General features: G+C 50.8%; 1 protein-coding gene across 3 annotated transcripts; it reads left to right on the plus strand.

The window, feature by feature from the left end:
- The first annotated feature begins 253 nt into the window (after positions 1-253).
- On the plus strand, positions 254-24,266 carry ACCS (1-aminocyclopropane-1-carboxylate synthase homolog (inactive)). 3 transcript variants are annotated; one of them, XM_064152488.1, is made up of 15 exons: positions 254-1,369; positions 3,144-3,760; positions 6,342-6,401; positions 8,598-8,668; positions 9,144-9,213; positions 11,682-11,748; positions 12,177-12,274; positions 15,808-15,885; positions 16,832-16,932; positions 18,246-18,335; positions 19,485-19,578; positions 20,471-20,612; positions 21,491-21,633; positions 21,999-22,152; positions 23,685-24,266. In XM_064152488.1, exons 1-15 carry the CDS (start codon positions 730-732, stop codon positions 23,981-23,983), a joined length of 2,724 nt encoding a protein of 907 aa, XP_064008558.1. In that variant the 5' UTR covers positions 254-729; the 3' UTR covers positions 23,984-24,266. The 3 variants fall into 3 exon arrangements, with proteins under 3 accessions (XP_064008558.1, XP_064008566.1, XP_064008572.1); XM_064152496.1 differs by having other exon boundaries at positions 255-1,369; positions 19,533-19,578; XM_064152502.1 differs by having other exon boundaries at positions 255-1,192.
- The last annotated feature ends 2,754 nt before the right edge of the window (positions 24,267-27,020 follow it).

Raw genomic sequence — 27,020 nt, forward strand, 5'->3', positions numbered from 1 at the left:
AGGCAGCTCGGCACGGCGCCGCCCGCCGCGGGAAGGCAGCCCGGCGCAGCTCGGCACGGCGCCGCCCGCCGCGGGAAGGCAGCTCGGCACGGCGCCGCCCGCCGGGGGAAGGCAGCCCGGCGCAGCTCGGCACGGCGCCGCCCGCCGCGGGAAGGCAGCTCGGCACGGCGCCGCCCTATTCCGGGGTAGCTTCAGCCCGGCGCAGCTCGGCACGGCGCTGCCCGCCGCGGGAAGGCAGCCCGGCGCAGCTCGGCACGGCGCCGCCCGCCGCGGGAAGGCAGCCCGGCGCTGCGGCCGCCTGGCCCGGGCTGAAGCTACCCCGGAATAGGGCGACACGCATGTGCGTCACCCCGGATGTGAACATGCCTGCCCGGCTCGCCGCTAGCTTGCTCCGCCCGGTTCCAGCGGCCGTGCCGTGCCGAGCCGTGCCGAGCCGTGCCAGCGACCGCACAGCCCATTAGAGGCGTGCGGGAGGGGCAGAGGACGAGAGAAGGAGGCAGGGTCGGCCGGGCGCCCTCCCTCCGGGGCGGTCGGAGCTTCCTTCCGGTGCGGGGCCCGACCCCCAGGGCCGTGGCCGGCCGGCACCGGGGACAGGTGCGCGGGGCCGGGCCGGGCTGGGCTAGCGGCGGGCGCGGCCTCCGCTCTCGCCGGGACTGCCCGCGGCGGGGCTGGGCAGCGCGGAGGGGCACCTCCCCGCCGCCCCGCGGAGCACGGCGGGCCCCGGCAGCGATGGATTTCCGTGGGAAGAAGTACGAGCGCGGCAGTAACTGGTCGGACCCCGAGGTGGTGGAGCTGCTGCAGCTGTGGGCCGACGAGTCGGTGCAGCTGGAGCTGGAGAGCTGCCTGCGCAACCAGCACGTATTCAACCGCATCGCCGAGGTGCTGCGGCAGAAGGGCATCCACCGCACGGGCGACCAGTGCCGGGAGAAGATCAAGAAGATGAAGCTGGAGTACCGGCGGATCAAGGACAACAGCAAGGCCCCGCGGGGCGGTCGGACGTGGAAGTTCTATGAAGTGATGGACCGGGTGCTGGCCAGCCGGCCCCCAGCCTTGGCCTACGGAGCGCTGAGCGGCACCATGATGGCTCAGCAGGTGTTGCAGGGCACCATGGTGGAGACCTACCATCACCAGTTCGCCTCCTCTGCCCTGCCCTTTGGACCCTCTCCGCACCCTGAACTGATGGAAATCAAATGTGAGGAGGTGAACTCTGATGAGCACAGCTTGACCCCAGAGCCCCCACCACCCATGTCTTACCAGCAGGGCTCCCCTGAAGAACATGAGATGGAGAGAGCCTTCTTGGAGAGGGCCCAGGACGACTCTCCCATCTCCAGGGTGGAGATTCCCATTGAAAGCAGTGTTTCACCCTCAGGTACGGATAGCCCTTTACATCCAGGGTGGAGATTCCCATTGAAAGCAGTGTTTCACCTCCAGGTATGGATAGCCTTTTACATTCCAGCCTGGTTTTCCCCAGAGAGAGATGTGGTTTTTCTCTAGGGCAGAGATAGACCCCTGGTTTTCGCACTGACGTTTGGATCCAAAAAGCTTTCCAAGTAGAAGGCTGGTGTCTGCTATTTGTGGTCTCTTGGCCATTCTTGAGAAGTATCTCACTGCTGGTAAAGTCTAAAACCACTACGTTGGGCTCTTTATTGTGGCTGAAATCCAAAGGGCAGCCACAGCTTCCATAAGCTGGGCAAGGTGTTCATGCTAGGTTCCTGCCCAGAATGCTGACAGTAACCATCTTGACCAAAAATCCTGGAAAATTGCATGCTTTTTGGTACCTTCTGAGTGTCACCATGGCTGTCTGTCTGTGCTCCTCATGCTGAGTTGTGTCAGGAAACCCTCTTCTGCCACGGCTGTGCTGTAAACCTGCAGGTGAAACTTTCCATGCCTTCCTTTCAAAATATTTCCCATATCTAAAATGGTAGAGGAGACTCCACAATGAAGAACACCTGGGAGCAATCATGGCCTGGCTATCCAAGCTCTCCAGCAGGAAAGAAGATGGTTTTAAAGGTCACTGACAGAAATGGTGTAGCTGTGGTACAAGGAAATGAGACTCCTGCATTCAACGTGCACTTGGCTGTTGCTTGGCTGCTAGGAAGGGCACAGCCTGGAAATCCTGGGGATTTCAAAGTAGGCTGGGACAGGCATGGCATGGTGTGAGGTTAATGACTGGGAGCAGGAAGAATTGTTGTGCTCACATCCTTGTGGTTAGTCTAGTGGAGGGAACTAAGGGTCACTGAGGTTAATCACCCAGAATCCCAGAACTGAGTGAGGTAATTCTCCTTCTCTGCTCTGCACCAGAACTGGAGCACTGTGTCCAGTTCTGGTGACCCCAGTATAAGAGGGACCTCTGGAGGAAGGCCACAAAGATGATCAGAGGGCTGGAGAACCTCACCTATGGGGACAGGCTGAGAGATTTGGGGCTGTTCAGCATGGAGAAGAGAAGTTCCAGGGAGACCTTTCAGCAGCCTTCCAGTACCTGAAGTGGGCTACAAGAAAGCTGGTGAGGGACTTTTTACGAGGGCATGTAGTGGCAGGATGAGGGGTAATGGCTTTGAGCTGGAAGAGGGGAGATTGGGGTGAGATTACGAAGAAATTCTTTCCAGTGAGGGTGGTGAGACACTGGAACAAGTTGCCCAGAGAGGTCATGAGCACCCCCTCCCTGGAGGTGTTCAAGACCAGGTTGAATAGGGCCTTGAGCAACCTGGTCTAGTGGAAGGTTTCCCTGCCTGTGTCAGCGGGGTTAGTTCTAGATGATATGTAAGGTCCCTTGCAACCCAAACCATTCTATGAACCTGTGGCTCTGTGACCCCCAGCAAGGTGGGTTTGGAAGATCATTTAGTCCAACCCTCCTGCTAAAGCAGGGTCACTCAAAGCAGGTTAACATTGCTCAGCTGCAATCAGATGCTGAGGATGGCACTGGGAGCATCACAGAGTGCCCAATGTGTGAAGTTAAAACGAAACTCCAACCAAACTTGCCAAGCTTCAAGATGTACCTGAGAGGTTTGAGCCTGGCTTCCCTGGACAGCTCCACAGGAGAGTGAAGGATGGTTCCTAGGAGGGGCAAGGGGAGGCATCAAAGTGTATGTATGCCGCTTCTCATGCTGTGCAGTTAAATCTTCCTTGCTCTGTCCTGCCCACAGGTTTCAGCGAGCCCAGCATGGCAAACTCGTCACGGATCCAGAACGTGGTTCCCCGGCCTGGCTTCTCTGCCTTGCATCGGCTGAGGAAGAAGCGGAGAGGCCAGTGGGTGAAGGACCCACTGGATGAACTCCTGCTGAAGACTCTGACCTCTCAGCGGGCCATGGAAGAGCGCTTCCTGCAGATGGAAGAGCGCCGGTTCCAGCGGGACGTGGAGGTGGAGGAGCGCCGGATGCAGCTGGAGCAGCGCCGCTTCGAGCAGGAGCGGGAGCACGAGTTCCGCATGTTCAGCGTCTTCGCCCAGATGCTCAGCATCCTCAAGCAGAACCACAATGGCTCCTCCTCCTCTGCGGTGATGCCTCGAGGCTTGGACTTCAACCAGGCGCTGTCTGAAGTGATAGGGATGGGAGGAGGAAGAGGGGGTGACCCGCAAGGGGCGAGGGCTCGGCCGCTTAGCCAGGGGAGGGTTGATATGCAAGGATTCTGCAGCCCCAGGGACTTCCAGAAGAGCCCCTACCTTTCTGCTCGAGGCAACCTCACCAACCTTTTCCATGGCTCCACTGAGGAGGGGTACAAAGCCTATCATGCTGATAAGTATGATGAAGACAAGAACCCCAATGTAAGTCAGGGCCTCAGAGTGTTTTCCTGAGGCTTGTGTTTTGACATCTTCTGCCAGAAGTGCTTAAAGCATGTGGGCTTTGGTTTCTTTCACTAATCTGTGGTTGGTCAAGTTTTTTCTCTGTGCAGAGTAGTTTTGAGATCATCTGAGATGAGTGGTGTGTTCAGCTCAGGCTTGCTGACTCTGATTTCCTTCTTGGGAAAATGGTAGGAGACCTTGAAAGAAGCCTGCAGGAACAGAGCTCCTGTTCTCCCTTACACTGTGAGGCTGAGGAGAGACCTCATTGCTCTCTACAGCTCCCTGAAAGGAGGTTGGAGTGAGGTGGGAGTTGGTCTCTTCTCTCTAGTATAAGGTGATAGAGAGGAAGGAAATGGCCTGAAATTGTGCCAGGAGAGGGTTAGGTTGAGGATTAGGAAAAAATTGCTGCAAGAGTGATCAGGAATTGGAACAGGCTGCTCAGGAAGGTGGTGGAGTCCCCATCCCTGGAGGTGTTCAAGAAACCTGTGGCCATAGCACTTGGGGACATGGTTTCGTGTCCATGGTGGTGTTGGGCCGATGGTTGGACTCTCTGATCAGAGATGTCTTTTCCAACCCAAACAATTCTGTGATTCTATGATCATGTCTGCTACCTACTGAAGACTGTCTCTGATGTCCTCCAGTTATTACAGGTGATGGGTACGGGAGGTAGAGTAACTAAGGAGTGGAGATTTGGGGGGGGAGATTACTTTAGCTAATCAAAGACACCATCAGAGGTGATTCTAAGTAACTTTCAGCACTTTTTCTCCCTTGTGCTGGTTTGAGACTAATTGGAATATTTTAATGAGAGAAATAAGATGATAGGCTGTGAAAAGGAAACAGTGGTGATGTCTACTTCACTCATAGGCTTGCTGAGATGTATGAAAGCAAGGACACAAATATAGATAAGACAGTGTGAGTCTCTATCTGTCAGAGTTCAGCGTCTGTGTTTTTCTCTCTGGGCTTCTGCTGCTCTGCTTGGATCTGTGTAACCCAACTAATCATTCTGCTCCTAACCCCCCTTGCTGATCCTCCCAGCTTACCTTGCACGTAAGGCAGGCTCTGGGATAAGGTAGAGAGGTGGAAAGAAGGTGGAAGGGTGGTTGGGAGCCCCTGCTGGGCACTCTGATTTCTGGGAGGGCTGTTGTGTTTCTGTATTACTTTTATCTTGTTTATTTCTGTCTATAGCTGTAAATAGTTGTAATATATTGGAAACATCTGCTTGTATAATTGTGCTAAGCTGTGAATATAAAACTTCATTCCTTCCAGGCAGCTGAGTCTAGTCTGGGTGAATTAACTGGGGGGGTAGGGGAGGCGAGGCAAAGCAGGTAACTGCCAAACCAGCAGACCCTTGATTACGGCCAGCTGCTCAGCTGCAGGTAGCTCATCTGAACCCCTTGTGGCACCAAGGCTGAGTGGTAGCAGCTGAGGGAAGTTATTACTAAGTTTACTAAATAACGATTTGAGGGCTAGGAAGATGTCAAAGGGCCTGGAGCATCTCTGTGAGGAGGAAAGGCTGAGAGCCCTGGGGCTGTTGAGGAAGAGCAGTCTGAGAGTGGATCTGAGCAATGCTCAGCAAGAGCTAAAGGGTGAGGTGCAAGAGGATGGGGCCAGGCTCTTTTTAGTGGTGCAAGTGGCAGGACAAGGGGCAACAGGCACAAATGAACCCAGGAAGTTCCATCTGAACATGAGGAGAAACTTTTTGTTGAGAGGGTGCTGGAGCCCTGGAATGGGCTGCTTAGAGAGTTTGGGAGTTACTCGCCTCCCCCCACCAGTGAAATCACCCAGACCAGACTCAGCTGGCTGGGCATTAGGGAATGAAGCTTTCTATTCCCAGCTTAGCACAAGATACAAGCAGATACTTACAATAATTACAGCCATAGACAGCAATATACAGGTTAAAGGTAACACAGAAATGCAGTACCCCTCCCAGAAACCAGAGTGCCCAGCAGGGGCTCCCAACTACCTTTCCACCCCCGTCCCTTGTCTCAGAGTCTGCCTTATGTGCAGGTGAGTTGGAAGTATCAGCAAGGGAGGGGCAGTTAGATGCAGAACGATTAGTTGGGTTACACCGATCCAAGCAGGAGTTAATACAGCAGAAGCCCAGGGAGAAACACAGATTCTGACTGCCTTGTCTGTGTTTATGTCCTTGTTTTTGTATCTCTCAGCAAGCCTATGAGTGAAGTAGACATCACCATTGTTTCCTTTTCACAGCCTATTGTCTCATTTTTCTCACTAAAATATTCCCATTGGCCTCAAACCAGCAGAAGAGGTTGTGGAGTCTCCTTGTGTGGAGAGATTCCAACCCCACCTGGCCCTTGTGGGGCAAGGTGCTGTGGGTGCCCTTTCTCTAGCAGGGGGATGCTCTCCAGAGGTCCCCTCCAACCCCCACTGTGCTGAGCTCTGTATGTACACACACAGATAATCTTCAGTTCCATAGGGTGAAGTTTGTGAGCTGTGTTTTGACTTTTTGTCTGGAGGCTTTTGGGAGGCTGTTCAGTGAAGCTAAGGTGGTGTACAGACTTGTGTTTAATGTCTCTAAAAACAAATGTTTACTTCTTTTTAGGGCATAATAAACTTTGGCACTAGCGAGAACAAACTCTGCTTTGACCTGATGTCTAAGCGGGTAAGTAAGACCTGTTCCAAGAGGACTTTGTTGTTTAGTTCCTCCTCAGTGCTTGCCACTGCTGTTGCTCAGGCTTCTCTGGTGAGGTTTTTCACTGTGTGTTCTGTTACTCGTTGGACATTCAGCTCTGCCCATTTATTGATGTTACTTTTGTTCCAGGAGGATAGGAAGCAGGGTGTTTTTCTTTTCCTCTTTTGAGTTTCCCTTTGGGGAACGCAATTTAGACACACCAAAATGTGCCAGGGTGGCAGCAACAAGCAGTGGCAGCTTTTGAGATCTCTCACAATCAGACTTGGGCAGCTGCTACCTGCTTGCTTTGGTATGACAGCTCCAGAAATAGGAAAAACCAAGAAAAGAGCAAAACCCTGCTGGGGAGGAATGTTTCTTGATTTCCATTCAAAGTACTGCCTGGGTAGCAGCTTCTCCTACCTGAAGGCGTCTGTTGGTGAGGGAAGGTGGCTCGAAGTCAAGCAGTCCAGCCTCTGTGGTTTTGAAGTTCAAGGTTGCTCCCCTTCCACCGATTCCCACCCTCAGAATGTTCCTTGCTTTGTTCCTGCCTGCCACTCCACTGCCTCGGGGGATGCTGCCCCACCACTCGTCTTCCAGCTAAAAGAACAGGTAAGGCAGAGCTGCTGCCTGCACCAAAAAGGCGCCTTCTGGGCTGCAGGGTGGTCCCTTCCTTCCCTGTTCTTTCCCCTTCAGACTAACACCAAACCTGCAGTACATAATGCAGAGGGAGATAGTAGTCAGCAGCCTCTTTATTAGCCAGATGAATAAGAAGAGTTAAGGCTTTCTCGGCCATTGTGCTTGTGGCAACACACAAAGCAAAGATCTTGTCGGCAGTTTGGCTGCAGCCTGGCGTTACAGCATGGATCACTGAAGGCAGCACCAGCTGGGACTGCAGGCAAAGAATGCATTGCTATTTGGGATGATAAATCCTCACTGTTCCCAATGGGTCGTGTAGCAGCTCTCTGCGGCTTTTGACCCTGCATTCAGAGACCATTTTGTGGTGTGAGTTCTCAACTGGTCTTCCGTTCAGCTGTCCCACTTGGTTTCCTCAGCCCAGGGGTTCTCTTTCTTACTTCATAGTCATTTTTTGGCCACCTCTGCTGATATCTTTTGTGTTGCTTTCTCCAGATTTAAGTTTAGGAGAAAGAGAGCTAAGGAGGCACAGTTCTGTGCTATGTAGGCTTTCAGAGCATATCTACAGCTGAACTCTAATCCTGTAAGATCAGGTTGGAATTCTGCATGGGATAAGGAACAGAGTCTTTCAACTCCAGACTTTGGCACTGGTTACTAAAACACCAACTCAGACCTCGTGGGTTTGTTACTCTGGGAGAGACTTTCACACTGCATGTTGAGCTTCCCTCCTCCCCCACGCTGTCACCTACCTCTGTCCTCCACCCTCATCTTTATTAACTAACAGATTTGGTTGCCAGTAAATATTCAGAAGGTATCTTGTACTGGATATGTCTTTATTCCCATTTTGTGTGTATGAAATGTCTTCTCTCTGCCCCTATCACCACTCAGCTTGCTCCTTGCAACTTCAGAGAACTAGTTTATGTGAACCCCTGACACTAACAAACTTGGAAACATGTAGATACCTACCTAAATATGAACATTAAAAAGGGTTCCAGGTGAATCTGTCTTTGAGATCAACCTGAGCTCCTTAATAAGGAGCAAAAAAGTGCCTGCCCTGGGCAAGAATTCTTAAGCAGATCATTCAATTTTTGTCTCCTGTTACACTTCATCAAAACTTACCAGGATTATGGAGCTGAAGGAGCTGATGTAGCTTAGAGCCTTCTGTCTTCTTCTGACAGCCTAGAGCTGAACTTGCACAGTTGGGACCTACTTTCCAACTGCAAGCTCTTCTCAGAGCTGCAGTTGCTTCATTTGTTGAGGAGGTCTTGTAGAGGCAGCTTGGTTCTGGGCCTTGGTGTGGTTATGGTTACTCAGTTTGGGCTGCAATAACTTGGCTGAAGCTACAGCTTCACACCACCCCAGGTCAGCCTTTACCACTTTGCTGGTCCTTGCTTCTCCAAGCTGCATTCATGCTGATGGTCAGTGGCTTTCTTAATCCAGTTTTACAGCTGTTGAAGATGCTCCTTTGTGTGTGTATGTGTACATGGATCTTACCCAGCTCCATGTTTCTGATACAGTGATCATACTTTTAATGGTTCTTCTCGTTGTTCCCAGCTGTCACAGGCAGATATGAACCTGATGGAGCCTCCCCTGCTTCAGTATCCTGACTGGAAGGGGCACATGTTGTAAGTCTCCTCTTTTCTGTCACCTTTCTCTTTGTCTGTTAAGCAGAATGGCTGAGAGCAAACCTCTACCCTCCCAACTTCAAACTTTCTTAGGTCATTTCATTGCTGTTTTCTTTGCAAACCCACAAATGAGCTGCCCTACCTGTTCACCCAGCTAAAGTTCCTTATCTGGGAGAGAAGATGCAAATTTTCTGGAATCAACACAGCTTAAGAGCATTTTATAGAGGTTAACAAATGAGCTAACACTTGGGGACTTTAATCCTTCTCTTCCTTGCCTGCATTAAAATTCAGCAGCAATCTGTGCACCGTGCCCAAGGCTATCCGTGACGTGTTTGTGGTGTGGGCCTCAGCTATCCTGTTTTCTAGCTATCTTTACTGTGCTCTGGTTTTATTTTCCTGAGATGTGGGCCTGGGGAAGCCCAGCCTCATGGAGAGTAAGCTCAGTCAGTAATGTCTTGCTTTTGTGTCTCTTCAGTTTACGGGAGGAAGTGGCTCAGTTTTTGACCTATTACTGCAAGGCCCATGCGCCGCTCAAGGCAGAAAACGTGGGTAACTCGCCACTGTGGTGTCGCTTCTGATGGCTTGTCAGTGTCAGCTTTGTGCTTAAACATTTGTTAAGATGATCAAGTCCCAACAAGACCAAGTGCAAGGTCCTGCATCTAGGGCAGAGCAATCCCAAGCACTGATGTAGGCTGGGCAGTGCCTGGCTTGAGAGCAGCCCTGGGCAGAGGGACTTAGGGGTGCTGGCGCATGAGAAGCTCAACGTGAGCCAGCAGTGTGCACTGGCAGCCCAGAGAGCCAACCAGAGCCTGGGCTGCAGCAAGAGAAGTGTGGCCAGCAGGGTGAGGGAAGTGATTCTCCACTCTGGTGAGACCTCACCTGGAGTACTGTGTCAAGTTCTGGGACCACTATTACAGGGGAGATCTGGACATGCTTGCAGGTGTCCAGAGAAGGGCCACGAGGGTGATCAGAGAGTTGGAGCTGCCCTCCTACAGAGACAGACTGCGAGTTGGGGCTGTTCAGTCTGGAGAAGAGAAGGCTCCAAGTAGAACTTATTGTGGCCTTCCAGTATCTGAAAGGGGCCTGCAAAAACGCTGAGAAGGGACTTCTTAGGCTATCAGGTAGTGGCAGGACTAGGAGCAAAGCTGGAGGTGGGTGGGTTCAGACTGGATGTGAGGAGGAAGAAGTTCTTCACCATGAGAATGGTGAGACACTGGAACAGGCTGCCTAGGGAGGTGGTGGAAGCCTCATCCTTGGATGTTTTTAAGGCCAGGCTGGATGTGGCTCTGAGCAACATGATCTAGTGTGAGGTGTCCCTGCCCATGGCAGGGGCTTTAGAGCAAAGTGATTCTGGGGTGTCCTTTCCAACCCTGACAATTCTGTGATTCTAAGATGACAGCCTTCTGCCATGTAAATTGAGACTGATTCACAGCCTTTTCAATAGCTTCTGATGCACAGTTCAGCCACCACCAATGTGTGTTTGCCTCATGCTTTACTCCTGTGTGCCAGCTCCTCATGGCAGTGATCTCACTGGGGCTCGATGTTTTTGTCTCCCTACTCAGCTCTGGGACAAAGAGCTCTCATTGTTTCAGCTGAGTTTAACTTCCTCCAGTTCTGCTGTTAAACCTCAGGATAAAATAATCTGTATTTGAGCCAAACATTAGTTTTAGCCTGGAAAAACAAACTTTCTGCAGCAGTGTTGTATGGATGGCATCAAGACTCGATTCTCTGCTGACCTGGGAGAGTCTTGCTTGTGTAGTTCTGCTTCTGCTGAGTGCTGATGTTGCAGTGCTTTGCTAACTTCATTAACTCAGCAGAAGCCTTGAAGTTACCACTGATCAGTTTGCTGCTTATCCAAGGCGGCAGATTCTGCCTGCTGCTTGCAGTGAAACTCAGGGGACCTATGAGCACCTGTCTCAGCATGGTTTGGGTTGGAAGGGACCTTAAAGATCATCCAGTTCCAACCTCCATGGCCCATGGCCAGGAGCATGTTTCACTAGAACGGCTTGCTCAAAGCCCATCCAAGCTGGCCCTGAACACTCCCAGAGAGGGGCACCCCCCAGCTTCTGAGTAATGTGTTTCAGTGTCTCATCACCCTCAGGCCAAAGATTTTTTTTCCTAGTATCCAGTCTAAATCTCCTCTCTTTCAGTTTAAAGTCACTATTCACTCCCTGAAGAAGAGTCCCCCCACATCTTTCCTGTAGGCCCCCTTTAAATACTGAAAGGTCTCCCGAGAGCATTCTCTTCTCCAGGCTGAACAGCGCCAGCTCCCTCAGCCTGTCCTCATAGAAGAGCTGCTCCAGCCCTATGATCATCTTTGTGACATCCTCTGGACCTGCTCCAACAGGTCCAGGTCCTGGTCCTGCTTATGTTGGGTGTTCCAGAGCTGGACACAGCAATGCAGGAGAAGGCTCATCAGAGCAGATGGACAGAATCCACTCCCTCACCTGCCAGCCATGCTTCTCTCTTCTTTGATTTGAAAAAATACTTGAGGAAAAAAGCCCCAGACAGGAACACAGTGCTAAGTACTAAGCTTTAGTACTAATGGCTAAGCTTTAGTACTAAGTCGTATTACTAAGTGTTAGTACTAAGTGCTAAGTCTCACTGAGTCTTCTAGAAGTAGGAACTTAACCATGCCGTAGTTTCCACTTCAGAATGAATTTGGCAGGAGATTGGAGCTGCCTTTGCCACAGAGAGATGATTACATGTATTAGCTGGTGAAAAGTACTTTGATTTTCCAGCAGCTCAGAACCTGCTCCCCAGTTTTCCTTTTTTTTGTCCCCCCTACCCTTTCTCTAAATTGCACTTTAGAGGGAAAAATGGCACTGGGACAAAGAGTCTCTGAAGCCAAAGAACAGGATTAAAGTTATTTCTTTAAGAAGTGGGATTTAAGCAGGAAAATATCCATGCTAGAATGGGAAGATATTTCCAATGTTAGGGTCAGGAATGACTATTTTATAGTATTGTCTTTCTACAGACAGATTTCTCACAAGCCTTTATCTCTCTTCTATAGGTGATTGTTTTAAATGGTTGTGGCTCTTTGTTCTCTGCCTTAGCCACAGTCCTTTGTGATCCAGGGGGTAAGTGGATGGAGAGTGCGGGGGGGGGGGATGTTATCTGTGCTGGGGAAGAACCTGTTGCTCCATTGAAATATTGTTAGTGAAGCAGTGAAATTGGCCTTGACCTACCGCAAAGTTCTTGTTTCTTGCAAGGTGATGCTGTGAAATTCATCCTCTCCACGATCTGCAGGTGTCACACAGTGAAGCTTTAGTATCTTGCCCTAGCTGCCTTCTCTGATTTCTTGGTGCCTTGTTTTAAGCTCCTTAGACTAAATGTGGGCTCTGGTCTGGAGTTCTTGCAGAAGATGAAGGGGTTAAAGGGGAGGAGGAAAAGGCAGTAACATCAATGTTTATAGAGGGCAGTGCTGGTTGATGTTTGGCTGAAGTACATTAGAAAAGAGAGAAGGGCCTTGACCTGCTGATAACCCATTTTGTTTCCTTGCTTCCAGAAGCTGTTCTGATTGCTACTCCCTTTTACAGTGGTATAACCCAGAGCATCTTCCTCTATGGCAATGTCAAGCTGGTCTATGCCTATTTAGACAGCAAGGTAAGGTCATGGAATCAGGGAATGGTTTGGGTTGAAAGGGACCTCCAAAAGTCATCTAGTCCAACATCCCTGCAGTGAGGGACATCCTCCACTAGCTCAGATTGCTCAGAGCCTTGTTGAGCCTCACCTTGAATATTGCCACGAATGGGGCCTAAACTACCTGCTGGGCAACCAACACCCTCATGGTTCAACTTGTTCCTAACATCCAATCTAATTCTGCTCTTTACTAGTTTCAAACCACTGCCCTTTGTCCTGTTACTGCAGGCCTTTGCAAACAGTCCCTCTGCAGCCTTCTTGTAGCCCACTTCAGCTACTGGCAGGCTGCTCTTATGTCTCCCCAGAGCCTTCTCTTCTCCAGGCAGAACACCCCCAGCTCCCTCAGCCTGTTCTCATAGCAGAGGTGCTCCAGCCCCTGATCCTTTTCATAGCCTCTGGACTGGCTCCATCAGGTCCATCTGCTTCCTGCATTGACAGTTCCAGAGCTGGACACAGCACTCCAGGTGAGGTCTCACCAGAGCAGAGCAGAGAGGCATAATCACCTCTGTCCATCTTCTGGCCATGCTGCTTCTGATGCAGCCCAACCTGCCATTGGCCTTCTGGACTGCAAGTGCCCATTTCTGGCTTATGTCCTGCTTCTCATCCACCAGTGCCCCTGTGCTGGTTTGAGGCTAACTGGAATATTTCAATGAGAGAAATTAGATCATTGGTTGTGAAAAGAAAACAGTGATGATGTCTGTATCATTCACTGGTTAGCTGAGAGGGATTAAAAGTCAAAACATAAACAGCATTCTCTCACCTTGTCGTGGGACGAGGGGTTTGTTTCTCTGCCTGATCTGTGTCCTTAGATCTAATGACTTCCCATTAACCCTGATCTGCTTTGATACCTGACCTCTAATCTTGGCAGACAGCATGTAAGCTTTGCTGGCTGCTACTGGGGGCTGCCTTGTTTATGTTTGTCCATCTGAGATGGAGGGGGGAGGAACGGAGGGGAGGTAGCTGAACCCTGCTGGGTAGTTTGTTTTATCCTGGGAATCAGGATTTCTCTATTGTTTCTAACTTGTATGTAGTTGTAAATACTGTGTGTGTCTATGCTTATCAATTTTGGCATGCTGTAAATACAGCTTCATCTTACCTCCAAACTCTCTGAGTTAGCCTGGGGAATTTCAAATAGTGTGTGGGAGATAGTTCCTAATCCATTGCAGCCCCCAAGTCCTTTGCTGCAGGGCTGCTCTTAACTTCATTGTCCCCCAGCCTGGATTGATGTCCAAGATTGCCCCCACCTTGGTGCAGGACCTTGTACTTTGCCTCGTTGAACCTCATGAAATTCCCCTCGGCCCACCTCTCCAGCCTGTTCAGGTCCCTCTGGATGCAGTCTTATCCTTCAGACTTATCAACAGCACCACTCAACTTTGCACCATCTGCAGACTTGCTGAGGGAGCCTCAGTTGAGCTGCTGGAAGGTGTCCAGAGAAAGGCAATGAAGCTGGTGAGGGGCCTGGAACACAAACCCTATGAGGAGAGGCTGAGGGAGCTGGGGGTGTGCAGCCTGCAGAAGAGGAGGCTCAGGGCAGAGCTCATTGCTGTCTGCAGCTCCCTGAAGGGAGGCTGTAGCCAGGTGGGGTTGGGCTCTTCTGCCAGGCACCCAGCAACAGAACAAGGGGACACAGCCTCAAGTTGTGCCAGGGGAGGTCTAGGCTGGATGTGAGGAGGAAGTTGTTGGCAGAGAGAGTGATTGGCATTGGAATGGGCTGCCCAGGGAGGTGGTGGAGTCAGCGTTCCTGGAGGTGTTGAAGCAAAGCCTGGCTGGGGCACTTAGTGCCATGGTCTGGTTGACTGGCTAGGGCTGTGTTGTGGAGGCAGGGAATTAATGTGGCCGAGTCAGGGATTTTTACACAAAAATAGAGTTATTTTATTTTCCCAAAAGCCTGCCCCCCAAACTGTATATGCAGAAATTAATTTAGTTTTAATTACCAGATTCAGTTGCCTTGAGAATATCTACAGGATGCCATCGATAATCTGACTATTTTGGAAGTCAGAAGTAGGAAAAGGCTTTAGCTATTAAATTATAGCGTTTTTCTGACTAATAAAGCTGAGCCAAAATAACTCAGGGTCAGGCTGACTTCCTAGCGGCCTGTCCCTCTGGCTCCCTTTCAGAAGCCATAGAAGAGTCGTTAAGAGGTATTCAGCTCTTACAAAAGGTGTCAATGGGTGAAGCAATCCTTTTGGAGCAGAGCACCAGGTGAGGGGGGGGGAGAAGTCTCAGGCAGGCACGAAGGCTCAGACAGGAACGAACTGCAAGGCAGGAACCCCAAAGGCAGGAAGCCCCCAATATTTATACCCTCTCTAGACAAGGAGCAGAGTTACCACTTCCTTAAGCACAAAGAGCACAGCCAATCCCAGCCCGATTCCAGCGCAGGCACTGCACGGTGCTGGGAGGAGCCTGTTCACCCCCTTCACGCCTGGGAGGAGAACCGGCGGCTTTTCCTCTCCCATTCAAGCCACAGAGGGAGAGGAATTTAGGGGTACACAGGACTCCAGGACAGGGCTGGGTTCTAGGTTGGCGTGGATGATCTTGGAGGTCTCTTCCAACCTGGGTGATTCTGTGATGAAGATCTGAGGGATGGGAATTGCTAACCTCTGTGGTTAACAAATAATTGATACTGAAATGTGCTGAGGTGCTCAGCTTTGGGAGCCTCTGAAAGCAATCTTCAGAACATGGACAGCCTGCAGCATGTGGACATTGTCCCAGTTTAACCCTGGGAAACTGGGCATGTAATTTGTAAGCAAGTTGTCAGGATCCATAGATCTGGTCTGTAACATCTACTCGTGTCCTTTCCTTGTCTCTTACTCCTGATAACAGTTCTCAGAGGGTTAAAATGGTCATTTTGAGCCTTGGAGACAGAAGTATCAACTGTCCTAATAAAGATGGTCCTAGGGATGGAAGAGCAGATGGACAGCTTGCATTGCTCCAGTTACTGAAGGATGACCAGTGAATTCTCTCTGTGTGGCCAGCCTGTGATGGACATTCCTTTGATTGTATTAATTGATTTATTCTCCCTCTGGTTAAGTAGATGGTCACTAGAGAAGAGTGGATTTAGATTGAGTGTTAGGAACAAGTTCTGCACCATGAGGGTGGTGGAACACTGCAACAGGTTGCCCAGGGAGGTGGTTGAAGCTCCATCCCTGATATTCAAGGTGAGGTTTGACAGGGCTCTGATTGGGTGAAGGATGTCCCTGCTGACTGCAGAGGGGGGTTGGACTGGATGGCCTTAGGAGGTCCCTTCCAACCCAAACCATTGTATGATTCTGTCATTCTATGACTATAACCTGATCTAGTGGAAGATGTCCTCTGTTTACTACAAAGGGCTGGGCTTGGACTAGATGACCTTTAAAAGTCCTTTCTCACCCAAAACATTCCACAATTCCGTTGTTGGGTTTTGATTTTCTTTTTGGGGAACAGTTCTCAGGGGCTTGGCTCAGGGCAGACTCTCCTGAAATAACTTGGCCTGCTTTTGTCTTTGTGATGCCTTTCAGATTACTGGAACAAGCACTCGTCCCTTTCAGCTTACAGTGGATAAACTGGAAAAAGCCTTGCAGGATGCCCGGGCAGAGGTGAGTTTAGCTGAGGTGCACAGCACCACTTAGATCTATGACATCCCAGAAGTGGCCTGAGGATCAAGTCGATGTCAAAGCTCAGCACCTGCCTTTTTTCCTATGGTCCACACAACAGCTTGCAAATTCAGGGGCAGCCTTAGGTGGGATCCTATTGTGTCATGTCTCTTGAGCAGAAAGGGTAATGCTAGAGTACCAGACCCTTCACAAAGCACTGGAGCCCGTTCATGTCATCATCAAGCCACTTGGGCATGCCCTCAAAGTTGAGGATTCCCCAGGGTGTCTCCTTCAGGCAGGAGTTACCCCCAAAGTGGCTGCTCAGCACAGTAGTGCAGCTGAATCCATCACCTGGGCATGCACGCAGGAGTGGGGTCTCTTTCAGGCAGGAGTTACCCCCAAAGTGGCTGCTCAGCACAGTTTCAGCAGGAGGAAGAGGGGTGTATGTCTAGAGGATAAAGCAGATGTGTGTCACCTTCCTGAGGAATGAATCTCTAAGTTTTGATGTTGCCCTAAGCCCTCTCTGTTTAGCTGCATCTTTAGATCGTTACTGGCTGATGTCTCCAGCCAAGTGTGCTCTAAAGGAGGACAATTTTCACCCACAGAGCTCTTTCCTCCCTCATTCATCTAATCTTCAGCAGTCTGTTACTTTCCAGTTGCTGATGCAGCTCAGAGGAAGTTCTCCATGCCTAGGACACGTGAGAGCCTCTTTCAAACTCAGAGTCTTTCTAGCATCTTCTCTGCTGTTCATTTTGCAGGTGATATCATTGTGGGGGAAAAAATCACTTCATTTGTGGCTTGAAGTTTTCTCCTACCAATCTAACCTCTGAGGTGAAGAGGGCAGAAGCTCAAGGAGAAGCCTGCCTCACACTCGGTGCTCAAGCAGGGGGACTGAGAATTGGTCTGGTGGTGGGTGCTCTTTTAATATGGTGGTGTTTGTTCTCTGCAGGGCATCTCTGTCAGAGCCTTCATCCTTCTGAATCCCCAAAATCCCCTTGGGGACATCTACTCCTTGTCAGAGCTTCAGGATTACCTAGAATTTGCTAAAAGGTATGTCACTTTGGAAGGCTGAGGCACCCCAAGCTGGTGGAGAAGCTGGCTGTTGCTGAATTGAGCTGTGACTAGTTTTGAAGTCAGGCAAATTGTCTATTCCCTACAAGCAGTGGTGGGCTGGAGCATGGGGACAAGAGGATGTGGGCCATGCAGTCACGGAGAGTGGCACAGCAGCTGGCATCAAGGAGCGCAGCTTGTGTTTGTTGGTACATCAAGTAAATGCTGTGGTGTTCTGCTAGGGAGCCGAGTTGTTTTCCTCTGGTTCCTCTGCAAAGACAAGAGGAGTAGACCAGTAGAATCAGTTTTGTTTGGGTTGGAAAAGGTCTTTCAAGATCATTTGAGTCCAGTCATCAGCCCAACACCACTGCGGTCATTAGGCCATGTCCCAGAGTGCCATGCCCACAGGTTTTGTGGACGCCTGCAGAGGTGGTGACTCCACCATCTCCCTGGGCAGCCTGAGCTCCCTGACCACTCTTGTAGCAAAGAACTTTTTTCCTAACCCCTTCCTGGCACAATGTGAGGCAGTTTTGTCTAGTTCCATCACCTGATACTAGGGAGGAGAGATTGACTCTCACATAGCTCCAGTCACCTTTCAGGTAGTTGTAGAGAGCAAGAGGTCTCCTCTCAGCCTCCTCTTCTCCAGATCCAGACTAAACCACCCCAGTACCCTCAGCTTCTCTTCCCCAGCCCTGTTCTCCAGACCCTTTACCAGTTTCATTGCCCTTCTCTGGACCTGCTCAAGTACCTCAATGTCCTTCTTAGAATGAGGGGCCCAAAACTGAACCCAGTACTTGAGGTGTGGCTTCACCAGTGCCAAGTACAGGAGGCCAATCCCTGCCTTGGTCCTGCTGGCAACACTATTGCTGATCCAAACTAGGATGCTGGTGGCCTTTTTGGCTTCCTGGGCACATCTTCAGCCAAGTGTTGACCAGCACTCCCAGGTCCTTTTCTACCAGACAGTTTCCAGCCACTTTAAGCCTGGAGCGTTCATGGGGTTGCTGTGCTCCACGTGCAGGACTCAGCATTTGGCCTTGGATGATGATGATACAACTTGCTTGAGATGGTTCCTAAGCAGAGAGTTCATTTTCAGTGAGGCATTGGGGAAATGCCTGAGTTTTGACTTGGTTTGTGGTTGCAATGGGTGACAGGTGGATATATCTCAAACCACTTCAGTCTACGTGTAAGAGACCTTCAGAGCTGTGGTGGAAATGCCTTTCTTCTCTCCTTTGTCTGAAGCAATGCTTTGCAGGCCTGTACTCACCTCTGCTTCTCAACCACCATCTGTCCTCTCCCTTTTGTCCTTTTTGCAGGCATGAATTGCATGTGATAGTAGATGAGATCTACATGCTGTCAGTTTTTGATGAATCAGCCACCTTTCACAGTGTCCTAGGCATGGACAGGTAAAATCTGCTCCTACTTCCCCTGGCCATCTTCCAGTGACAGTTCCACCATGATGCCTTGCTGAGAACTTGTGACTGGAAGTTAAGTCATGAGCGAGCGAATTCTGCCTCTGCCTCACGCTCCTTTCTGCTTTGGCTTTTACTGAGTTCTGAAGAGCAAATGCACTGCACAGTGCAATCTACCCAGTCAAAAATTAGTTTCTTTGCTGGTCCACTTCCCCAGTCTGTGCTTTGGGATTTCCTTGGGACAGTGTCCCCCCAAAAAACTGCAATCAGTTTTGTAACTGGTTGAGCCTGAGGATTTTCTTCCTACCTTAAACATTTGTACTTCTTCCCTGTGTTCCTGTTGGTGCCTGGAAAGACTCTTCTCTTGCTGTTTATAGATCCATAGAATGGTCTGGGTTGGAAGGGACCTTAAAGATCATCTAGTTCCAATCCTCCTTGCCATGGGCAGGAACACCTCTCACTAGACCAGGTTGGTCTTATCCAACTTGGCTTTCAACACATCCACAACCTCCCTGCGCAACATGTTCCTGTGTGCACCGCTCTCACTGTAAAGAATTTCTTCCCAATAGCCAGTCTAAATCTGCCTCTTCATAGAGTAACTACAGTTGAGAGTGTTACTACAAACTGATACTACAGGTTTTATTAGGTATTGATTTAATGAGATCAAAAACTCTTCAAATCTCACCTTTTAAAACTCTCCCCTGCGGGGGTTGTGTTTGATTTTTTCATTTAAACCTTTAGTTTTCACATTTCTTTCTGTGCTGTGTTGCAAGGAAATAAAATACCCTTGCTCCAGTGCTAGCTCAGTGTTGCTGGACAACACTGCACATGGAGAATTTTGCCTCCTCCTGCAAAACCTTGGGGGTTGAAAAGAAAGGGAATGACTTTTTCATTCATGGTAAATACCTTGGCACAGGCCTGACTTCCAACACCAGCTGTTCTGCAGGAGATCTGTGCGCGAAACGCAGCACTCCACAAGTATTTGTCATACCCCAAATGATTCCAAATCCTGTCTAAAACTAGTTGCAGGGTGTTCCTAGCTCCTCAAATGGATCTGAATTTCCTTACCTGCCTGCTGTCCCATGATGCACTTGTGTAATGTTGCCTCTCTGTTTCTGCACTGCTGCCCTGGTGACCCCAAAGCTTCAGCGCCCATGACACTAACTGCCATCTGCATCCTTCTACATACAGATTGCCTGATCCGCAGCGGACTCACGTCATGTGGGGCATAACCAAGGTGAGGAGGGCTGCTTGCCACCCTGCCCTGCCTTCCTGGCAGCTTGGCTTCACCTGCTGTCCTCCGGTTCCTCATGCTGGAAGGAACTAGAACTAGAAAGAGTAAGAGCTCAGAATCCCAGCGTGGTGAGGGTTGGAAGTGACCTCTGCACACCATCTAGTCCAACCCCACTGCTAAAGCAGGGGCACCCAAAGCAGCTTGCTCAGGAGCACGATGGCTGGGGGGGGTTAGTCTCTCTCCACTCAAGGAGACTCCACAGTTTCTCTGGGCAGCCTGCTCCAGGGCTCCAGCACCCTCACACCAAAGAACTTTCCCCACCTATTCAGGTGGAGCCTTCTGGGTTCCAGTTTGTGCCCGTTGTCCCTTGTCCTGTCACTGGGCACCAGTGACAAGGGCCTGGCCCCATCCTCTTGCCCCTGACCCTGCAGCTCTTGCTGAACGTTACTCAGATCCCCTCTCAGGCTGCTCTTCTCCAGGCTCAACAGTCCCAGGGCTCTCAGTCTTTTCTCCTCACACAGTCTCCCTCAGCATCTATGTAGCTCTGTTGGACTCTCCAGTAGTTTCTAGTCCCTCTTGACCCAGGGAGCCCGGAATTTGCCCCAGTCCTCCAGATAGGGCCTTAGGGCAGAGAAGAAGGAGAGGAGAATCTTCCCTTGACCTGCTGGCCGCATGTTACTTAATGCACCACAAGACCACCACCTTGCCCATGAGGTCTTGTCACCACCACTCCCAGGTCCTTCTGGGTGGAGTTACTTTCCAGCAAGTCAGCCTTTAGCCTGTACTGGTACAGGTTCCTCCCCAGTTGCAGGACCCTCCACTTGCCTTTGTAGAATTGAAAGAGCAGATCTTGGTCTTGCTGTGACACAGAACATTCTCTCTGTGTGTTCTGCAGGACTTTGCTGTCTCTGGAATTCGTTTTGGTACTTTATACACAGAGAACCAAGACGTTGCCAATGCTGTGGCTTCCTTGTGTTACTTCCATGGGGTTTGCGGACCTGTCCAGCACAAGGTTGCACAGCTGCTTCGAGACAGAGGTGGGTCAGTTGCTCTGTGGTGTGTCTTGATCCATGGGGGATCCATTGTTTTAACTTTCCTGAGTCATCTCCTGTTAGCTCAGTCTTCTGTAGCTCTGAAGCTGCCCATGGAACACAGGGTTGACAGGAAGGGACCATTTCTACAGAATGAGAAGAGCAGCGCTGAAGAAGTGTGATAGCTCCACAGAATGGTAGAGGTTGGGAGGGACCTCCAGAGATCATAGAGTCCAGCTGGATGACCTTTGGAAGTCCCTTCCAACCCAGACTATTCTATGATTCTGTGATCACAGACATGTAACTGCTAACTCATGTAATGATTTGGGTTGGAAGAGACCTTCAAAGGTCCTCCAGTCCAACCTTGAAATGGTTCCTGTCCCTCTTCTTGCTATCTGAGGAAACCGCAAGAAGGAAGTGAAGGGTGAGGTGCAAAGAGGCACTGCAGGTGGTTTGGACATCGAATCAGTCAGGGTTGGAAGGGACCACAAGGATCATCTAGTTCCAACCCCCCTGCCACGGGCAGCGACACCCTACCCTAGAGTAGCCTGGCCAGAGCCCCATCCAGCCTGACCTTAAACACCTCCAGAGATAGGGCCTCAACCACCTCCCTGGGCAACCCATTCCAGGCTCTCACCACTCTGATGCTGAACAACTTCCTCCCCACCTCCAGCTTTGCTCCATTCCCTCCAGCCCTGTCACTCCCTGAGAGCCTAAAAAGTCCCTCCCCAGCTTTTTTGTAGGCCACCTTCAGATACTGAAAGGCCACAAGAAGGTCACCAGACTGAACAGCCCCAACTCTTTCAGTCTGCTCTCATAGGAGTTGAAACAAAGCTGAGTTCTTGCTCAGTTTGTGCTGTTTGTTACCTTCTCCTTCTGGCCAGACTGGATCAACGAGGTGTACCTGAGGGCCAACCGTGCCCGCCTAAAGGCTGCCCACACGTACGTGACAGATGAGCTGAAGACCCTGGGGGTTCCCTTCCTCAACCGCAACGCAGGCTTCTTTGTGTGGATCGACTTCCGAAAGGTGGGTGGGAAGGGAGCCTTCTCCCGGGGGCAGGCTGCAGCTAGAGGAACCTTCCACGCTCTGATAAGCAGCTTGCTTTGGCAGCTCTGTTGCCTGCTGGAGCAGAGGGGGAAGGGCTGCCTGCTGTTTCTGCCCGCTCTCTTCCTTCTGTCTATCTGTGCATTTCCCTCCTTGCAGGAATCTTACTGCTCTCCAGCCACTTCCCTCCCCATTTCTTCCTTTATATCACATCTGCCATGCTTCAGAGGTAAAAGGTGTCTCCCCTGGCCTTCGCAGACCTCATGGGAATCACAGATTCATGAGGATCTCACCAATTCTCACCTGTATGTTGCTAAACTCTGGTGTCCCTCTGCTGACTCTCCTAGTACCTGAGGACAGGCACGTTTGAGGAGGAGATGCTGCTCTGGAGGCGTTTTCTGGACAACAAGGTTCTCCTGTCCTGTGGGAAAGCCTTTGAGTGCAGCGAACCAGGATGGTTCCGTATCATCTTTGCTGACAAAACCCACCGGCTGCAGCTGGGTGAGCAATGGTTCCTCCTCTTTGTCCTCTCACCACTTCAGAAGTGCTGTTTCCTCCTCTCCCTAATCCTAAACTCTTGTGAGGAGCTGGGCAGGAGCTGGCACTGTGCATTCTCACCCCAGAGCCAGGTGTGTCCTGGGGGAGGGTTTCTGCTGCTCTTCTCTGCTGAGACCTAACCTGCAGTGCTGGGGCCAGCTCTGGAGTCCTCAGCACAGCAGAGAAGGGGACCTGTTGGAGCAGGGCCAGAGGTGGCCACAGCAATGCTGTGAGGCCAGGCTGAGAGAGTTGAGGGTTGTTCAGCCTGGAGAAGAGAAGGCTCCAGGGAGAGCTTCTGGTGGCCTTTCAGTGCTCAAAGAGACTGATCATAAAGCTGGGGGCAGACTTTTTAGCAGGGCCTGATGTGGACAAGAGGTGATGGGTTTAAACCAAAAGAAGGAGATTCAGACAGGACAGAAGGAAAAAAATGTTTGACACTGAGGGTGGTGAGAGCCTGTCTCAGGTTACCCTATTCCTTAGGACCATTCCAGGTCAGGTTGCTGGGGGCTGTGAGCAACCTGCTCTGATTGCAAGAGGGTTGGACGAGGTGACCTTTAAAGGTCCCTTCCAACCTAAAACTTTCAACGCTAATGTTTATAAAAGGTGTAAAAGGTGAGTTGCAGAGTACGGAGCCAGGCTCTGCTTGGTGATGCCCAGTGACAGCACAAGGGGCAACAGGCAGAAGTTGAGGCATAGAAAGTTCCATGGAAACATGAGGAGGAACTTCTTCCCTGTGTGGATGACAGAACACTGGAACAGGCTGCCCAGGGGGTTGTGGAGTCTCCCTCTCTGGAAATAATCAAACCCCGCCTGGACGTGCTCCTGTGTGATCTGGTATAGGTGGCTCTCCTCTGGCAGGGAAGTTGGACTGGATGAGCTTTCGAGGTCCCTTCCAGCCCCTGACATTGTGTGATTCTGTGATTATAGAGTCATAGAATCAACCAGGTTGGAAGAGACCTCCAAGATCATTCAGTCCAACCTAGCACCCAGTCCTAGGCAGTCAACCAGACCATGGCACTAAGTGTCTCAGCCAGGCTTGGCTTCAACACCTCCAGGGAGGGCAACTCCACCACCTCCCTGGGCAGCCCATTCCAATGCCAATCACTCTCTCTGCCAACAACTTCCTCCTAGCATCCAGCCTAGACGTCCCCTGGCACAACTCGAGGCTGTGTCCCCTTGTTCTGTTGCTGCTTGCCTGGCAGAAGAGACCAACCCCACCTGGCTACAGCCTCCCTTCAGGTAGTTGTAGACAGCAATGAGCTCTGCCCTGAGCCTCCTCTTCTGCAGGCTGCACACCCCCAGCTCCCTCAGCCTCTCCTCATAGGGTTTGTGTTCCAGGCCTTTCACCAGCCTTGTTGCCCTTCTCTGGACACATTCCAGCACTCTCTGGTTTTCTTCCCTTTCTTTCCACCCTCCAACTTTCTCTGCCTCTGGTGGGTTGGAGGACTCCTGCGGCTTAACCCTAACCCCCTGACGCTCCTCCTCCTTCGCTGCAGGCATGCAACGGATCCGCAAGGTTTTGGAGGAACGGGAGCAGGAGCTGCTGGCCGAGGAGGAGCAGCAGCCTTGTCAGTCAGATCAGGATGGCAAAGCAGACAGCACTGATGAAGTCATTTTTGTCTCCCGCCACCAAGAGCCTAGCAGTGCTGGCAGCTCCAACCTTGGTGACCTTATTGGCCTCCTGCAGCAGCAGATGCGTTCATCTGACTGGCTGCAGAAGAACACAGCCGAGCAGTTCGCCCAGGAGAAACCAGAGATCTACGATGTCTTCAGCAAACTGGTGGGGAAGCAGTAGGGTCCCCCTGGACCTTCAGGGACTTTCCTGAGCTGTGACTGACCCTGGGCCCTGAAGAGCTGCCTGGTGACTTCCAGCAGATGATCTCTTTTCTGTATAGCAAGGAAATCAGTTTGTAAACCCCCTTCCTCTCCTCGCCCCATCCCCGTTTGAGATCTCTGGTTTGTATTATATGGGTGCAAATCCTTGGACTGAGGTGAGGACAGGGAATGGTGGGGATCCTGCTCACCCTGCCTGGTCTTTTGTATTTCATTTCTAATGATGATGCTCTTAACACTCTTAAGAGGTCCTTTGGCTCTGATTCTGTTAATGTTTCTTGTTTCATGCTTTCCAGGAAGACGGAGACTTGAGATTGTTCATGAGGACATGCTGAGGGAGCTGGAGTTGTTCACCCTGGAGAAGAGAGGATATAGGTTGGACTGGATGATCTTGGAGGTCTCTTCCAACCTGGTTGATTCTATGATTCTAGGGGGGACCTTAAAGCTGCCTTCCAAGAAGTCTACAGGAAGGCTTTTCCTAAGGGTGTCTGGAGACAGCACAAGGGGGGAATGTAGTTTGAAGCTGAGGGAGGGCAGGGCTAGACTGGATCTTGGGAAGAAGTTCTTCAGTGCGAGGGTGGTGAGACTCTGGAATAGCCTGCCCAGAGACATTGTGGGTTCCCCCTCCCTGCAGGTGTTTAAGGTCAGACTGGATGAAGCTTTGAACAACCAAGTCTAGTTGAGACGCCTCCCTGCCCATGGCAGAGAGGTTAGAGTAGGTGATCTCTGTGGTCCCTTCAACCTAAGCCATTCTATGGTTCTATGATTGCTTAAATGCCTACAGTTTCCATTTTCCTGAGTGCTGATCAGATCTAACTGACTATTCTGGGGGCAAAAGATGTTTGCTGTTGCAAAGAGGTGTTTGGGGCAGCTAGAGTCATAGAATGGTTTGGGTTGGAAAGACCCTGAAAGATCATCTAGAACAGAGAGGTGCAGTGGTGTTGTTCATGTCTGTGCAGGCAGCTAAATACTGTCTGCTTTCAGGCTGGGAAACACTGCTGTGTGGGAGCTGATGCTGGTCTCCTCAGTTTCATGTTCTGCAGGTCTGAGAGTTTTGTGTGAGGAGCAGACTGCAGTTTGTAGAGTTCCATCTGGTGGCCAGAGAGATGTAGTAATTGGAATGGTTTGGGCTGGAAGGGATGTAAAGCTCATCTAATTCTAACGCCTCTGCCATGGGCAGGGACACCTACTTCTAGGACTTTTCCAACCTGGCTTTGTATAATTCCACGCTTGGAGCCCCCACAGCTTCTCTGGGCAACCTGTTCCAGTGCCTCACTACCCTCATGGTGAAGAATTTCTTCCTAATGTCTCATCTCATCTTCTGGTTTGAAGCTGTCACTGCTCATCCTGTCCCTACATGCCTTTGCAAAACCCAGTGTCAGCCCCAACAACAAACCCCTGCAATGCTCAAGGCATACTGATGAGTAGCTGAAAAGCTGCCCAGAAGAGAAAGACCTGGGGTGCTGGTTGACAGCTGGCTTAGGATAAACCTCTGTATACCCAGGTGGCCAAGAAGGCCACCAGCATCCTGGTTTGGACCAGGAAGGTTGTGTCCAGCTGGAGCAGGGCAAGGATCATCTATCTCCCTGTGCTGGGCATGTGTGAGACCACACCTTGAATACTGGGTTCAATTTTGGGCCCCTTGCTGCAAGAAGGACATTGAGGTGCTGGTGCTGGAGTAGGTCCAGAGAAAAGCAACACAGCTGGTGAAAGGTCTGGAGAAACTGGGCTAGTGAGGAGCACCTGAGGGAACTGGGACTCTAGTTTGGAGAAGAGGAGGCTGAGGGGGACCTTCTGGCTGAAAGGAGACTGGAGCCACATGAGTGTTGGCCTCTTTGCCCAGAGAATGGGAGAAGAGGAAATGGCCTCAAGCTGTGCTGAAGAGGTTTAGATTGGACATGAGGAACAACTTCTTCCCTGAAAGGGTTGTCAAGCCCTGGAACAAGCTCCCCAGGGAGGTGATTGAATCCTGATCCTGTGTTTAGAAGACCCAGAGATGGGGTGCTGAGTGCCATGGTTTAGCACGAGGGTCCTGGACATAAACAGTTATGGGGAGAAATGGTGAGCAGTGAGAACATCTGACTGGAGGTCACAGAGGGAACAAACAGTTTGGACAGGCAGAGCCTGTGGTTTTCCTCTGTCGGCAAGTAAGAGTTTAACTTCTGTAAACACAGAGGACTTCCTAAATATTTACCCATTCCTTTCAAACAGTAAAAGCCATTTTCACTGCTTATGAGGTTTTAGAGTCAAAACAAACATTGTTTATCCCAACAGCAGCCTCACAACATCCCACATCTCTCTAGCCTCGTTCCTGATTAGAGCTGGAGTCAGCATTCCTCACTGGAGATCTCCTGAGGCAGGTTTGACTTGGATACACCATGGGAAATATTCGTGCCCCGGCGAGTTGTGCCCTGTTCCTGGAAGCTTTAGCGAGCTCAGATGGAACTGGCCATGGGCTGCTGTTAACAGTTGCTGTGAGGATGAGGAAAATGTCTGAACACCAAGAAATACACACAACCCCCCAAAAAAAAACCCCAAGATATAAATAGGAGTAATTGGTGAGTTGAGTTCAGTGTGGGAATCCCCTGCAACACCAGTTCCACTAATCGAAGAGTGGGTAATGAGGTGGATTGACAACTGGCTGAAGGACAGAGCTCAGAGGGTTGTGATCTGCAGTGCAAAGTCCAGCTGGAGGCCTGTAGCTAGTGAAGTTCAACAAGGGCAAATGTAGAGTCCTGCAGCTGGGGAGGAATCACCTCCTGCACTGTTGCAGATGAGGGTTGACCTGCTGGAAAGCTGCTCTGCAGAGAAGAACCTGGGAGTGCTGGTGGGCAAGTTTCCCATGAGCCAGCAATGTGCCCTCGTGGCCAAGAAGGCAAATGGGATCCTGGGGCACATGAAGAAGAATGTGGCCAGGAGAAAGAGGGAGGTTCTTCTCCCCCTCTACTCTGCCCTAGGGAGGTCACACCTGGAGTCCTGGATCTAGGACTCGGCTGCAG

This window comes from Pogoniulus pusillus, chromosome 1 (genome assembly GCF_015220805.1).
Source record: "Pogoniulus pusillus isolate bPogPus1 chromosome 1, bPogPus1.pri, whole genome shotgun sequence".
NCBI lineage: Eukaryota > Metazoa > Chordata > Aves > Piciformes > Lybiidae > Pogoniulus > Pogoniulus pusillus.